We start from the raw sequence: 13,877 nt of genomic DNA, 5'->3' as shown, positions 1-13,877 counted from the left end.
ACTGGACACTTCTTTTCATCATATCCTGGTGTTAACCAAGCTGTTATGGAGGTACATGTTAGGTTTAGGACTGTGTGACAAGGCTGTACTGGACACTTCTTTTCATCATATCCTGGTGTTAACCAAGCTGTTATGGAGGTACATGTTAGGTTTAGGACTATGTGACAAGGCTGTACTGGACACTTCATGATATCCTGGTGTTAACCAAGCTGTTATGGAGGTACATGTTGGGTTTAGGACTGTGTGACAAGGCTGTACTGGACACTTCTTTTCATGATATCCTGGTGTTAACCAAGCTGTTATGGAGGTACATGTTGGGTTTAGGACTATGTGACAAGGCTGTACTGGACACTTCTTTTCATGATATCCTGGTGTTAACCAAGCTGTTATGGAGGTACATGTTGGGTTTAGGACTGTGTGACAAGGCTGTACTGGACACTTCATGATATCCTGGTGTTAACCAAGCTGTTATGGAGGTACATGTTGGGTTTAGGACTATGTGACAAGGCTGTACTGGACACTTCTTTTCATGATATCCTGGTGTTAACCAAGCCTGAGTGATATAGATGCTTGCAGTGTTGGCCAGGAAATTTATGCAACACACTCAGATGGATCCATGAAGTGGATGATACTGGACTTTGTGGTCCCAGTCTTCCCATTGAAGCCCATAGCATGCTCAGCCCTGGGCAGGAGCCGGCCACAGGCTGAAAACCCTCCACCTCCACTGGGAATCAAACCTGTGTCCTCCTCGCTGTCAGTCCTTGATGCTAACCACTTCACCACAGTGGTTGGATTGAGAGTGTGTATCTGAGAGAGAGGGGACAATATGGAAAAGCGATTATGTACGGGATGTTTGGTGTCATACTGTACCATGTCAAACTGATGCAAACCAGGCCGATCTGTTTGCTCTTCGTAGCCAAAATTTATCGCGGCAACTCAGTGATACGACATCTCGCCATTAGACTGCCGTCTGCTAGCCAATGAAATGCCATTTCCTGCAGGAGATAAACGATCATTCTCAAAGGCCGCCATTTTTCAGATAAGTGACGACATCGATCTGCTCTGTCTGGATGACTGGGTGGGTCATGAGGTGGGAAGTGTTGAGTGGGTATTTCTTTGAGACGTGTGCGTGTGAAGATAGAGTGCATGGTAGTACGTTTATGTGTATTTTCAAGTGTCCAAGATCTAACCAGCAAGAACAGTATGACCGCCTAAATAGCTTTGCGAAAACAGTCGGAGTGACAGAAGTTCACTATGGTGATACCAGCCCACAAACACAGAAATATCTGTGCATGTGCCTCCAGTCTGTTCTTTGGCTTTCTGTGTATATGTGTGTGTGTGTGTTGTGTGGGTGTGGGCGTGTAATGTATGTATACGCTTTATTTGAAAGCTGAATGTTTGAGAGAAGAATCTTCAAAGGAGTGACTGACAGGGTGGGAAGAGAGGAGGGGATGGTGGATGGGGGTAGTGATGATGATGGTGTGTGTGTGTGTGGCAGTTATGGGACCTGACGGCAGGCAAGGCCCTGACAGACCTGACACAGCACAAAGGGGCGGTCACGTGCGTGGAGTTCCATCCCCACGAGATGTTGCTGGCCTCCGCTGGTGCTGACAGGTTGGTCTGCTTGCTCCCGCAGCACGGTCACACACATTGTACTGTATTGTGTTTTTACTTTCTTTTGTCTCAGATTTCTCTGTGTGAAATTCGGGCTGCTCTCCTCAGGGAGAGCGCATCGCTACACTGGCAGCACCACCCATGTTTTTTTGTGTTTTTTTTCTGCCTGCAATTTTTGTTTGTTTTCCAATCAAAGTGGATTTTCAACAGAATTTTGCTAGAGACAACCTGTTTGTTGCCGTTGGTTCTTTTACGTGCGCTAAGTGCATGCTTTACACAGGACCTGGGTTTATGGTTTCATCCAAATGAATTGTGTCCAGACCACCACTCAAGGTCTAGTGGAGGGGGAGAAAATACTGGCAATGATGGGATTCGAACCAGTGCGCTCAGATTCTTTCGCTTCCTAGGCATTCACATTACCTCTAGGCCAACACTCCACTACATACGCACAGACACACATGTTCGCATGCAGGCATACGCACTCAACATCACATATGTAAGTATTATGAATAGTTTTTGAATATTTTGTGTTTGTTGTTGAGGAGTTTATGGAGGAGGGGAGGGTTGAGATTGATTTTAAGTTTTGTGACATTAGATGTCCGTTAATTCGACATTGTTATTATGAGACCAATTTAAGTATTGGTGATTGTATTTCAGTATTATGATATTGTTTAAAGTGATATGGAATTATTGTTAAGTATTGTGATATATCAACTGTGCATTATTTAGGTATTGCTATGTGTATGATGAATGTTCTGTTGCGTGTATGAGGATTTTTTGTTTGTGTCATGGGCTGAACACAGGAGAGGAGGCGACGATAACGGACAACACAGGAATCAAGACGGGCCAGTGTTGCACTGAAAAGAGACATTGATTTTTCATTGCATGCTGTTGTAGCTTTCAAAGTGGTGACCTGCGTTGATACAGGGCTGATGTTACTCTGGACAGAGAATGGTGGGACTTAAAAGGGGAATTTAAACGAACCTGGTTTTTTTTGTATTTTCTTTTTGTTTGTTTCTTTCCGTCTGATTCAGGATGGTGAAAATCTGGGAACTTGAGATGTTCATTTGTGTTGTATGTGTCTAGTTCTTGGACCTGGAGACGTTCATTTGTGTTGTTTGTGTCTAGTTCTTGGACCTGGAGACGTTCATTTGTGTTGTTTGTGTCTAGTTCTTGGACCTGGAGACGTTCATTTGTGTTGTTTATGTCTAGTTTTTGGACCTGGAGATGTTCATTTGTGTTGTTTGTGTCTAGTTCTTGGACCTGGAGATGCTCATTTGTGTTGTTTGTGTCTAGTTCTTGGACCTGGAGACGTTCATTTGGTGTCATATACTGTACCATGTCAAACTGATGCAAAATTTGGCCTATGGTTTGCTCTGTTTGGCCAAATTTCGCGCGGCTAACAGTGAAAAGACGCCCCTCTTAGTCTGGCCCACTCTTAGCCAATCAAACGCTTGGGTTGTTTGTGTCTAGTTCTTGGACCTGGAGACATTTGTGTTGTTTGTGTCTAGTTCTTGGACCAAGAGACGTTCATTTGTGTTGTTTGTGTCTAGTTCTTGGACCTGGAGATGTTCATTTGTGTTGTTTGTGTCTAGTTCTTGGACCTGGAGACGTTCATTTGGGTTGTTTGTGTCTAGTTCTTGGACCTGGAGACGTTCATTTGTGTTGTTTGTGTCTAGTTCTTGGACCTGGAGACGTTCATTTGTGTTGTTTGTGTCTAGTTCGTGGACCTGGAGACGTTCATTTGTGTTGTTTGTGTCTAGTTCTTGGACCTGGAGATGTTCATTTGTGTTGTTTGTGTCTAGTTCTTGGACTTGGAGACGTTCATTTGTGTTGTTTGTGTCTAGTTCTTGGACCTGGAGACGTTCATTTGTGTCATTTTTGTTTGATTCAGGACGGTCAAATTCTGGGACCTGGAGACGTTCAAACTGGTGTGCAGCACGGATGAGGAACCCTCCCCTGTCAGGTCTGTCACTGTGTGGTGGTGGTGTCGTCATCACAACAACGTTGAGGTGTGGGGAAAACATTACTTGACATACTTCATTGAGGTGTGGGAAAAGAAATGTGTCACTTGACATACTTCATTGAAGTGTGGGAAAAGAAATGTGTCACTTGACATACTTCATTGAAGTGTGGGAAAAGAAATGTGTCACTTGACATACTTCATTGAAGTGTGGGAAAAGAAATGTGTCACTTGACATACTTCATTGAAGTGTGGGAAAAGAAATGTGTCACTTGACATACTTCATTGAAGTGTGGGAAAAGAAATGTGTCACTTGATATACTTCATTGAAGTGTGGGAAAAGAAATGTGTCACTTGATATACTTCATTGAAGTGTGGGAAAAGAAATGTGTCACTTGACATACTTCATTGAAGTGTGGGAAAAGAAATGTGTCACTTGACATACTTCATTGAAGTGTGGGAAAAGAAATGTGTCACTTGATATACTTCATTGAAGTGTGGGAAAAGAAATGTGTCACTTGACATACTTCATTGAAGTGTGGGAAAAGAAATGTGTCACTTGACATACTTCATTGAAGTGTGGGAAAAAGAAATGTGTCACTTGACATACTTCATTGAAGTGTGGGAAAAGAAATGTGTCACTTGACATACTTCATTGAAGTGTGGGAAAAGAAATGTGTCACTTGACATACTTCACTGAAGTGTGGGAAAAGAAATGTGTCACTTGACATACTTCATTGAAGTGTGGGAAAGAAATGGGTCATTTGATATACTTCATTGAAGTGTGGGAAAAGAAATGTGTCACTTGACATACTTCATTGAAGTGTGGGAAAAGAAATGGGTCACTTGACATACTTCATTGAAGTGTGGGAAAAGAAATGGGTCACTTGACATACTTCATTGAAGTGTGGGAAAGAAATGGGTCACTTGATATACTTCATTGAAGTGTGGGAAAAGAAATGTGTCACTTGACATACTTCATTGAAGTGTGGGAAAAGAAATGGGTCACTTGACATACTTCATTGAAGTGTGGGAAAAGAAATGTGTCACTTGACATACTTCATTGAAGTGTGGGAAAAGAAATGGGTCACTTGATATACTTACTTCATTAAAGTGTGTTGAAGGAATAGAATCAATTGATAAATTCACTTCACTGAAGTATGGGAAAGAATAGAATTACTTAATATTCTCTACTCTTCATTAAAAAGTTGGAAAAAAATATAATCACTTGGTGTACTCTCTTCATTAAAGTGTGGGAAAAGGGTAGAATCATTTGATATACTGCATTGAAGTGTGCAAAAAGAACTTTATCACTTGACATACGCACTTCATTGAAGTGTAGGAAAAGGACAATCACTTGATATACGCACTTCATTGAAGTGTGTCAAAAGAATAGAATCACTTGATATACGCACTTCATTCAAATGTGGGAAAAGAATTTTATCACTTCACATGCTCACTTCATTGAAGTGTGGGAAAAGGACAGAATCACTTGACATACTCACTTCATTGAAATGTGTCAAAAGAATAGAATGACTTGATATATGCACTTCATTGAAATGTGGGAAAAGGATCGAATTAATTGATATACTGTACTCTTCATTGAAATGTTGGAGAAGAATAGAATCACTTAATACATGGGCGCAATGCTTAAGTGATTAAAGCGTTGGACTTTCAGTCTGAGGTCCTGGGTTCAAATCTCAGTAACGGCCCCTCATGGGTAAAGGGTGGAGATTTTTCCGGTCTCCCAGGTCAGCATATGTGCAGACCTGCTAGTGCCTGAACCCCCTTCATGTGTGTACACATGTAAAAGATCAAATAGGCATGTTAAAGTGTCTGTAATCCATGTCGGTGTTCAGTGGGTTATGGAGACATGAAAATGCCCAGCATGCATCAACCACAACAGAGTCGTCAGCAGATCGATGTTGGTCATCTAACAAACAGAAAAAAAGAAAAAGAAAGAGCAGTTCATCCATAGCTACTTTCGTTTCCTACGCATAGGCAGGTAGTAGTTTGCACAGGACAGGAATCAGACCCCTGCCGGAGTCTGCACTTGTGGGTCACAGTGAAGTATGTTAGATAAACGTGATTTTAGGGGAAAAAATTCCTTTAATTATGTATCTTACACGTTTGACAGAGAAATGTCATGGTGTGTGTGTTTGATGAGACAGGTGCATAGCCTTCCACCCTGAGGGCACCTGTCTGTACAGCGGAGGCAAAGACCGGCTGAAGGTGTACGGCTGGGAGCCGGCCAGGTGTTACGACACTGTGCCTGTGGACTGGGGCAACGTGGGTGACGTCAGTGTCTGCGACAACCAGCTGGTGGGTACTGTGGTGGTCATGACCTCATCAATTCACATCACATCAGGAACGCTTTATTTATCCACATGGAAATCAACATGTGCAGTCATCATCAGTGTCAGAATAGTGATGATGGTGAGGTGGTGGGCAGAAAGCCTGATTACCTGAAGTCTGCTGGCAAAAAAAACCCAAAGAAAGCAGCTGGCACCATGTCAGCAGTGATAACACTCATGATGGACAGGTTTTTGGGTTATTGTCGTCAACAGCAGTGATTTAGTTCTGTGCAACACAGGTGTGTCTTGTGACACATTGGTGTGTCTTATGTGTCACTTAGGTGTGCGACTAAAGTGTCTTTGTGTGACAGATGTGTATCATGTATGACATAGGTTTGTCTGTGTGTGACATGGGTGTGTCTATATTTGTATTTATTTTTATCACAACAGATTTCTCTGTGTGAAATTCGGGCTGCCACCCATTTTTTTGTATTTTTTCCTGCGTGCAGTTTTATTTGTTTTTCCTATCGAAGTGGATTTTTCTACAGAATTTTGCCAGGAACAACCTTTTTGTTGCCGTGGGTTCTTTTACGTGCGCTAAGTGCATGCTGCACACGGGACCTCGGTTTATCGTCTCATCCGAATGACTAGCGTCCAGACCACCACTCAAGGTCTAGTGGAGAAGGAGAAAATATCGGCGGCTGAGTCATGATTCGAACCAGCGCGCTGAGATTCTCTCTCGCTTCCTAGGTGGGCACGTTACCTCTATGTGATTAAAGTGTGTCTTGTTTGTGACATAGGTATGACTCACATGTGACAAAGGTGCGTCTCATATATGACAGGTGTGTGTCATGTCTGACACTGGTGTGTTGGTCAATGTGCTGCTGTTTGAAATGACTGGTGTGTTGGTCAGTGTGCTGCTGTTTGAAATGACTGGTGTGTTGGTCAATGTGCTGCTGTTTGAAATGACTGGTGTGTTGGTCAATGTGCTGCTGTTTGAAATGACTGGTGTGTTGGTCAATGTGCTGCTGTTTGAAATGACTGTGGAGTGTTGGTCAACGTGCTGCTGTTTGAAATGACTGGTGTGTTGGTCAACGTGCTGCTGTTTGAAATGACTGTGGTGTGTTGGTCAACGTGCTGCTGTTTGAAATGACTGTGGTGTGTTGGTCTTGGTCAACGTGCTGCTGTTTGAAATGACTGTGGTGTGTTGGTCAATGTGCTGCTGTTTGAAATGACTGGTGTGTTGTTCAGTGTGCTGCTGTTTGAAATGACTGTGGTGTGTTGGTCAACGTGCTGCTGTTTGAAATGACTGTGGTGTGTTGGTCAGTGTGCTGCTGTTTGAAATGACTGTGGTGTGTTGGTCAATGTGCTGCTGTTTGAAATGACTGTGGTGTGTTGGTCAGTGTGCTGCTGTTTGAAATGACTGTGGTGTGTTGGTCAATGTGCTGCTGTTTGAAATGACTGGTGTGTTGGACAATGTGCTGCTGTTTGAAATGACTGGTGTGTTGGTCAGTGTGCTGCTGTTTGAAATGACTGTGATGTGTTGGACAATGTGCTGCTGTTTGAAATGACTGTGGTGTGTTGGAAAATGTGCTGCTGTTTGAAATGACTGGTGTGTGTTGGTCAACGTGCAGCTGTTTGAAATGACTGTGGTGTGTTGGTCAGTGTGCTGCTGTTTGAAATGACTGGTGTGTTGGTCAATGTGCTGCTGTTTGAAATGACTGGTGTGTTGGTCAGTGTGCTGCTGTTTGAAATGACTGTGGTGTGTTGGTCAGTGTGCTGCTGTTTGAAATGACTGGTGTGTTGGTCAATGTGCTGCTGTTTGAAATGACTGTGGTGTGTTGATCAGTGTGCTGCTGTTTGAAATGACTGGTGTGTTGGTCAGTGTGCTGCTGTTTGAAATGACTGTGGTGTGTTGATCAGTGTGCTGCTGTTTGAAATGACTGGTGTGTTGGTCAATGTGCTGCTGTTTGAAATGACTGTGGTGTGTTGGTCAGTGTGCTGCTGTTTGAAATGACTGGTGTGTGTTGGTCAGTGTGCTGCTGTTTGAAATGACTGTGATGTGTTGGTCAGTGTGCTGCTGTTTGAAATGACTGTGGTGTGTTGGTGAAATGTGCTGCTGTTTGAAATGACTGTGGTGTCTTGGTCAGTGTGCTGCTGTTTGAAATGACTGTGGTGTGTTGGAAATGTGCTGCTGTTTGAAATGACTGGTGTGTTGGTCAGTGTGCTGCTGTTTGAAATGACTGGTGTGTCTGGTCAGTGTGCTGCTGTTTGAAATGACTGGTGTGTTGGTCAGTGTGCTGCTGTTTGAAATGACTGGTGTGTTGGTCAGTGTGTTGCTGTTTGAAATGACTGTGGTGTGTTGGTCAATGTGCTGCTGTTTGAAATGACTGGTGTGTTGGTCAATGTGTTGCTGTTTGAAATGACTGGTGTGTTGGTCAATGTGCTGCTGTTTAAAATGACTGTGGTGTGTTGGTCAGTGTGCTGCTGTTTGAAATGCTGTTTGAAATGACTGTGGTGTGTTGGTCAATGTGCTGCTGTTTGAAATGACTGGTGTGTTGGTCAATGTGCTGCTGTTTGAAATGACTGGTGTGTTGGTCAACGTGCTGCTGTTTGAAATGACTGTGGTGTGTTGGTCAGTGTGCTGCTGTTTGAAATGACTGGTGTGTTGGTCAATGTGCTGCTGTTTGAAATGACTGTGGTGTGTTGGTCAACGTGCAGCTGTTTGAAATGACTGTGGTGTGTTGGTCAACGTGCAGCTGTTTGAAATGACTGTGGTGTGTTGGTCAATGTGCTGCTGTTTGAAATGACTGGTGTGTTGGTCAACGTGCAGATTGGGGCATCGCTTCGCCAGACCAACGTGTCCTGTTTTGTTGTGGACCTTGAGGTGAGTTCTGTGCGTGTGTGTGTGTGTGCGCATGTATTTGTGTTTTTTTGTTCTTGTTGTTTTATTTTTGGGGGAGGTTTGGTGTGTGTGTGTGTGTGTGTGTGTGTGTGTGTGTGTGTGTGTATGCATACATGCTGTAAATTTATGGAAGTGAACATGATATGATACACAACATGCATGTATAACACCCACCTTCAGTTACACAGGTCTTCTGCAACTCACAGAAGTCAGAAGTAGTGATGTGTGTGGTGTGTGTGCAGAAAACACGACCGCTGGGAGGAGGGGAGGGGGAGGGGGATGGAGGCAGTCACCCCCCACACATACCTCCTCTATGTGGGTACGTCACTGCCTTCACTTCTCTCACTCATTCTCGGTTTTTTGTTGTTTTTTTCCAGTCGTTCATTCTGACTTTTATTGATTTTCTTCATTTTTTTTAGTTGTTCTTTGTTTTGTTGTTGCCAGGCATGGAACATGTACATCCAAGACACGAAGTCTGTTGAGGTATACAGTACTGATTCAATATGCAATTCACCACAGTGAAGTAGAAGAAAGAAAACTGCGTGTACAACATATTTCATATTTTATGTCCACCTTTTAAAAAAAATTTTTTTTTTATCTGCCTTCATTCTGTATGGAACGGTTTTCAGTAAGTTTCTAATATGTACACCACACCTCACAACATTCTGCGTATTTTGTTTCCATGGAATATGAATATCTTTCAGTTTCATAATTGTTATTAAGGATCTTTCATGAAATATAAGATTGATTGAGTTTTCTGTATCCGAGATTTCAAGATATACCACAGTGCGATGGAAAGTATCCCGTTAATTGTGTTCATCATTTCTAAAAGAACAGATTCCTCATTAGATTATTAGTGTGTGTGTGTGTGTACTTTGTGCCTTTTTCCTGCGATAATTCATATCTACAATTTGTAGTATTGTATTGGTGTATATAGATTTGTTTGTCCACTTCTGTGTCCTCATATACCGTAAAGTTCGGTCTATTGAGCGCACTGGTATATAAGCCGCACCCACTAAATTTTGGAAAAAATTGAACTTCATACATACATAAGCCTCACTGGATGATAAGCTGCACTTATTTCCGGTACCGGAACACATACTGATACTACAGAAAAGCTGTCAATACTGTAGGTTATGAAATAAACACAAGAGGGAACAACACAAAGAAAAGCAAGCGAAGATACTGCTAGTGCCACAGAAAAATAATAAATAAACGCAACAAAAATAAGATCCATAATTTAGGGTTAGTCACATTTATTCAACATCATCCTGCTCACTGAATCCACTAAAATCTTCGTCTTCAGTGTCTGAGTTTAAGAGAACCAGCACAGCTTCCTCCGCCATCTTGTCACTGACTTCAGCCTCGCTTTCACTTCATGAACATGAAGGTGGAGGTCGCTGCTGGTTCGTCGCTTGCACTGTCATCTGCTAGGTCGATTGCCTTTAATTTAAAGGCTGCATCATAGGCATAATGTCACGTTTTCGGCATGATGAGGGTGTACGCTTGAGTAGAGTAAAACTGAATGCTGATCTGAAGGCTTTAATGTGTGTAGATTTGATTTATAAAACGTGAACAGTTAGCACACTATCCTGAAGCTCATCCAAAAATTAATGGACAGAAATCATGATTTTGGTGAGTTGAAGGGCAGCTAAGAATAGACGAGAACATGACACTCCTGGGATCGTTCAAATCCTCAAATAAGCCGCATCATTGTATAAGCCGCAGAGGTTGAAGCTGGGGTAAAAAGTCACGGCTTATAGACCGAACTTTACGATACTCTTGTGTGGTACAAAGCACTATTGTGTATGTATTGTCTCATGTGAGGCACTTAGAGCCCAATATATGGAGAGTTTGCACAATATCAGGACAATATTTTTTTTATTATTGTTGAATGTCAGTGCTGTAGAAGTGGTGACATCATCTTTCCCCCAGCAAGTCCTCTAGGTTTGTCCAAACAGCTGGAAACACTTGCAGTTCCTTCGATAATGTTCTGTGCAATCCTTCAGCATCACACAATGAGCACTTATTGCACTTTTTTTTCTCAAATAGCCAAAAAAAGCGTAAGACGAGACAGAGCATAAACCTGACAAGATGGCGTGGAGAGCCTTGTTCAAAGGAATAAGGAATGATTCAGCGCTTATAGCTTTTAGAGGCGTTTGATTGGCTAAGAGCGGACCGGGCAAGTCGGCTCGTCTTTTCACTGTTAGCCGCTCGAAATTTGGCCAAGCAGAGCAAACCAATAGGCCTAGTTTGCATCAGTTTGACATGGTAAGTATATGTATCACCAAACAGAGTATAATACAAACTCCTCCTTTTGTGACCATTGCCATGGCAAACATTTCGGAGTGTCTGTGTGAACTGATGTGTGCATGGATGTGTGTGTTGCAGAAGCCGGAAGAGCTTCACCACAGAGAAAGCAGGCAGGTGAGCAATGACATGTGAGATCAGTCTGTGAGGTAAAGATGTCCTGTACAGGTACATTACTGTCTGCAGGTACCCTTTCCAATGTCAAGATGATGTATCATTCATGTGATGATCATCGGTGAATCATTCATGTAACGGTCATCAGTGAATCATTCATGTGACAGTCTTCAGTTGATCCCTTGTGGAACGATCATCAGTGACTCTTGCATGTAATAACTTTGATAAGTGTGCTTTGTCAGCATGGAGACAGTTATCAGCTTTGTCAGCATAGAGAAACAATTATCAGTTTTGTCAGCATGGAGGAACAGTTATCAGCTTTGTCAGCATGGAGAAACAATTATCAGTTTTGTCAGCATGGAGGAACAGTTATCAGTTTTGTCAGCATGGAGAACAGTTATCAGCTTTGTCAGCATGGAGACACAGTTATCAGCTTTGTCAGCATGGAGACAGTTATCAGTTTTGTCAGCATGGAGAAACAATTATCAGTTTTGTCAGCATGGAGGAACAGTTATCAGTTTTGTCAGCATGGAGGAACAATTATCAGTTTTGTCAGCATGGAGACACAGTTACCAGTTTTGTCAGCATCGAGGAACAGTTATCAGCTTTGTCAGCATGGAGACACAATTATCAGTTTGTCAGCATGGAGGAACAATTATCAGCTTTGTCAGCATGGAGGAACAATTATCAGTTTTGTCAGCATGGAGGAACAGTTATCAGTTTTGTCAGCATGGAGGAACAATTATCAGTTTTGTCAGCATGGAGAAACAATTATCAGTTTTGTCAGCATGGAGACACAATTATCAGTTTGTCAGCATGGAGGAACAATTATCAGCTTTGTCAGCATGCAGAAACAGTTATCATTTTTGTCAGCATGGAGACACAATTATCAGTTTGTCAGCATGGAGAAACAGTTAATTTGTCAGCATGGAGACACAATTATCAGTTTGTCAGCATGGAGACACAGTTATCAGTTTGTCAGCATGCAGAAACAATTATCATTTTTGTCAGCATGGAGACACAATTATCAGTTTGTCAGCATGGAGACACAATTATCAGTTTGTCAGCATGGAGACACAGTTATCAGTTTGTCAGCATGGAGACACAGTTATCAGTTTGTCAGCATGCAGAAACAATTATCATTTTTGTCAGCATGGAGACACAATTATCAGTTTGTCAGCATGGAGAAACAGTTATCAGTTTGTCAGCATGGAGACACAATTATCAGTTTGTCAGCATGGAGACACAATTATCAGTTTTATCAGCATGGAGACACAGTTATCAGTTTTGTCAGCATGGAGACACAATTATCAGTTTTGTCAGCATGGAGATATAAAAGCCATTGTATTCAGTGCCTCAGTACAGGTGACAAGCATGCTTTGTCTTCCTGGAGAAACGACAATGACAATGATAATGATTTGATTTTAAGTTACCTTTCCATGTGAAACGTGCTCTGTCACGCTGCACAGTGTAAAAACAGGTGATTAACCCTTTGAGCCCTGACCACCGCTTTACCGGTGGTGGGGAGGGGTGGCATAATGCCTGGCCACCAGTTGAGCGGTGCGTAAACACTTGTGTCGTGTTTTGCTATTGGTTGACTTATATTGAAGAGCCAATCAGAAAAACCGTAATATTCTGACGTCAGCAAACGTAGTACCAACATTGCCATGCTTCTTCACTGTGTTTTGTGCATGTGATTTGGATAAAAAAGATCGATTTCTACCATGAAGCGTGCAGAGTCTCAACCTGACACACCTCCTTTGATCAACTGATTCTGCATGCTCAGATTCATTTTCAACATCACTATCTGTAACAAAATCATCCGATTCGAATTCCACCTCACTATCAGAGTAATCATTGTCATACTCTACTTCTGATAAATCATCAAACACATCAGTTACTTGCTGCGTTGTGTCCAGTTGTTTTCTCGCACGTTTTGTCCCCGATTTCTGCCCTGACGGGCCAGGTTGAGACTCTGCATGCTTCAAGTGTTTACGCACCGCTCAACCGGTGGCTAGGCATTATGTCATTTTTCTCTGCCACCAATAAAGCGGTGGTCAGGGCTCAAAGGATTTAATACCAATTATTTGCAAATTTTGGTTCAGGAGCTCAGGCAGAAGGGTTAAAATTGCTCAGGAACTCAGGGCTCAAAGGGTTAAAACTTGATTTCTAACACAAAAGACTTACATGCATAACCCAGATCAAACACCCAACCAGACACTCAAACACTTCCATGTTCATACACACAAAAACATCACACAGTACGGAACGCTCCTCAGAAATATACATCACAATGCCTAACAGTGCACGTGTATCACAATACTTAAGTCAGTGCACACTCTGATCATACATATATCATCATAGTACCTAAGTAATGCATGTATATCACTCTGATTATACATATATCATCACAATACCTAAATAATGCACGTATATCACTCTGATCATACATATAACATCACAATACCTAAATAATGCACGTATATCACTCTGATCATACATATATCATCACAATACCTAAATAATGCACATATATCACAATACATAAGTTTTTCTTTAAAGACATTTGGTCAAAGGAGTTTTCAGTATCGAGCACCTTCTGTTTGGAATTCTCTTCCTCTGGATCTCCGGCACTCACCATCTCTGTCCTCTTTCAAAAGAAAACTGAAAAGCCAAG

General features: G+C 42.2%; 1 protein-coding gene across 2 annotated transcripts in view; it reads left to right on the top strand.

Moving 5' to 3' along the window:
* LOC143300429 (katanin p80 WD40 repeat-containing subunit B1-like) overlaps nucleotides 1-13,877 on the top strand; it is a 31,577-nt gene that overhangs the window by 6,649 nt on the left and 11,051 nt on the right. For both annotated transcript variants that reach the window (XM_076614079.1, XM_076614078.1), the window contains exons 7-12: nucleotides 1,499-1,614; nucleotides 3,509-3,580; nucleotides 5,749-5,899; nucleotides 8,705-8,758; nucleotides 9,019-9,095; nucleotides 11,168-11,203. In XM_076614079.1, the coding sequence (XP_076470194.1) occupies nucleotides 1,499-1,614; nucleotides 3,509-3,580; nucleotides 5,749-5,899; nucleotides 8,705-8,758; nucleotides 9,019-9,095; nucleotides 11,168-11,203 (506 nt within the window). The remainder of the gene's footprint in view (nucleotides 1-1,498; nucleotides 1,615-3,508; nucleotides 3,581-5,748; nucleotides 5,900-8,704; nucleotides 8,759-9,018; nucleotides 9,096-11,167; nucleotides 11,204-13,877) is intronic.

Source organism: Babylonia areolata, chromosome 26 (assembly GCF_041734735.1).
Source record: "Babylonia areolata isolate BAREFJ2019XMU chromosome 26, ASM4173473v1, whole genome shotgun sequence".
Lineage (NCBI taxonomy): Eukaryota > Metazoa > Mollusca > Gastropoda > Neogastropoda > Buccinidae > Babylonia > Babylonia areolata.
This window is presented reverse-complemented; position numbering and strand designations above follow the sequence as displayed.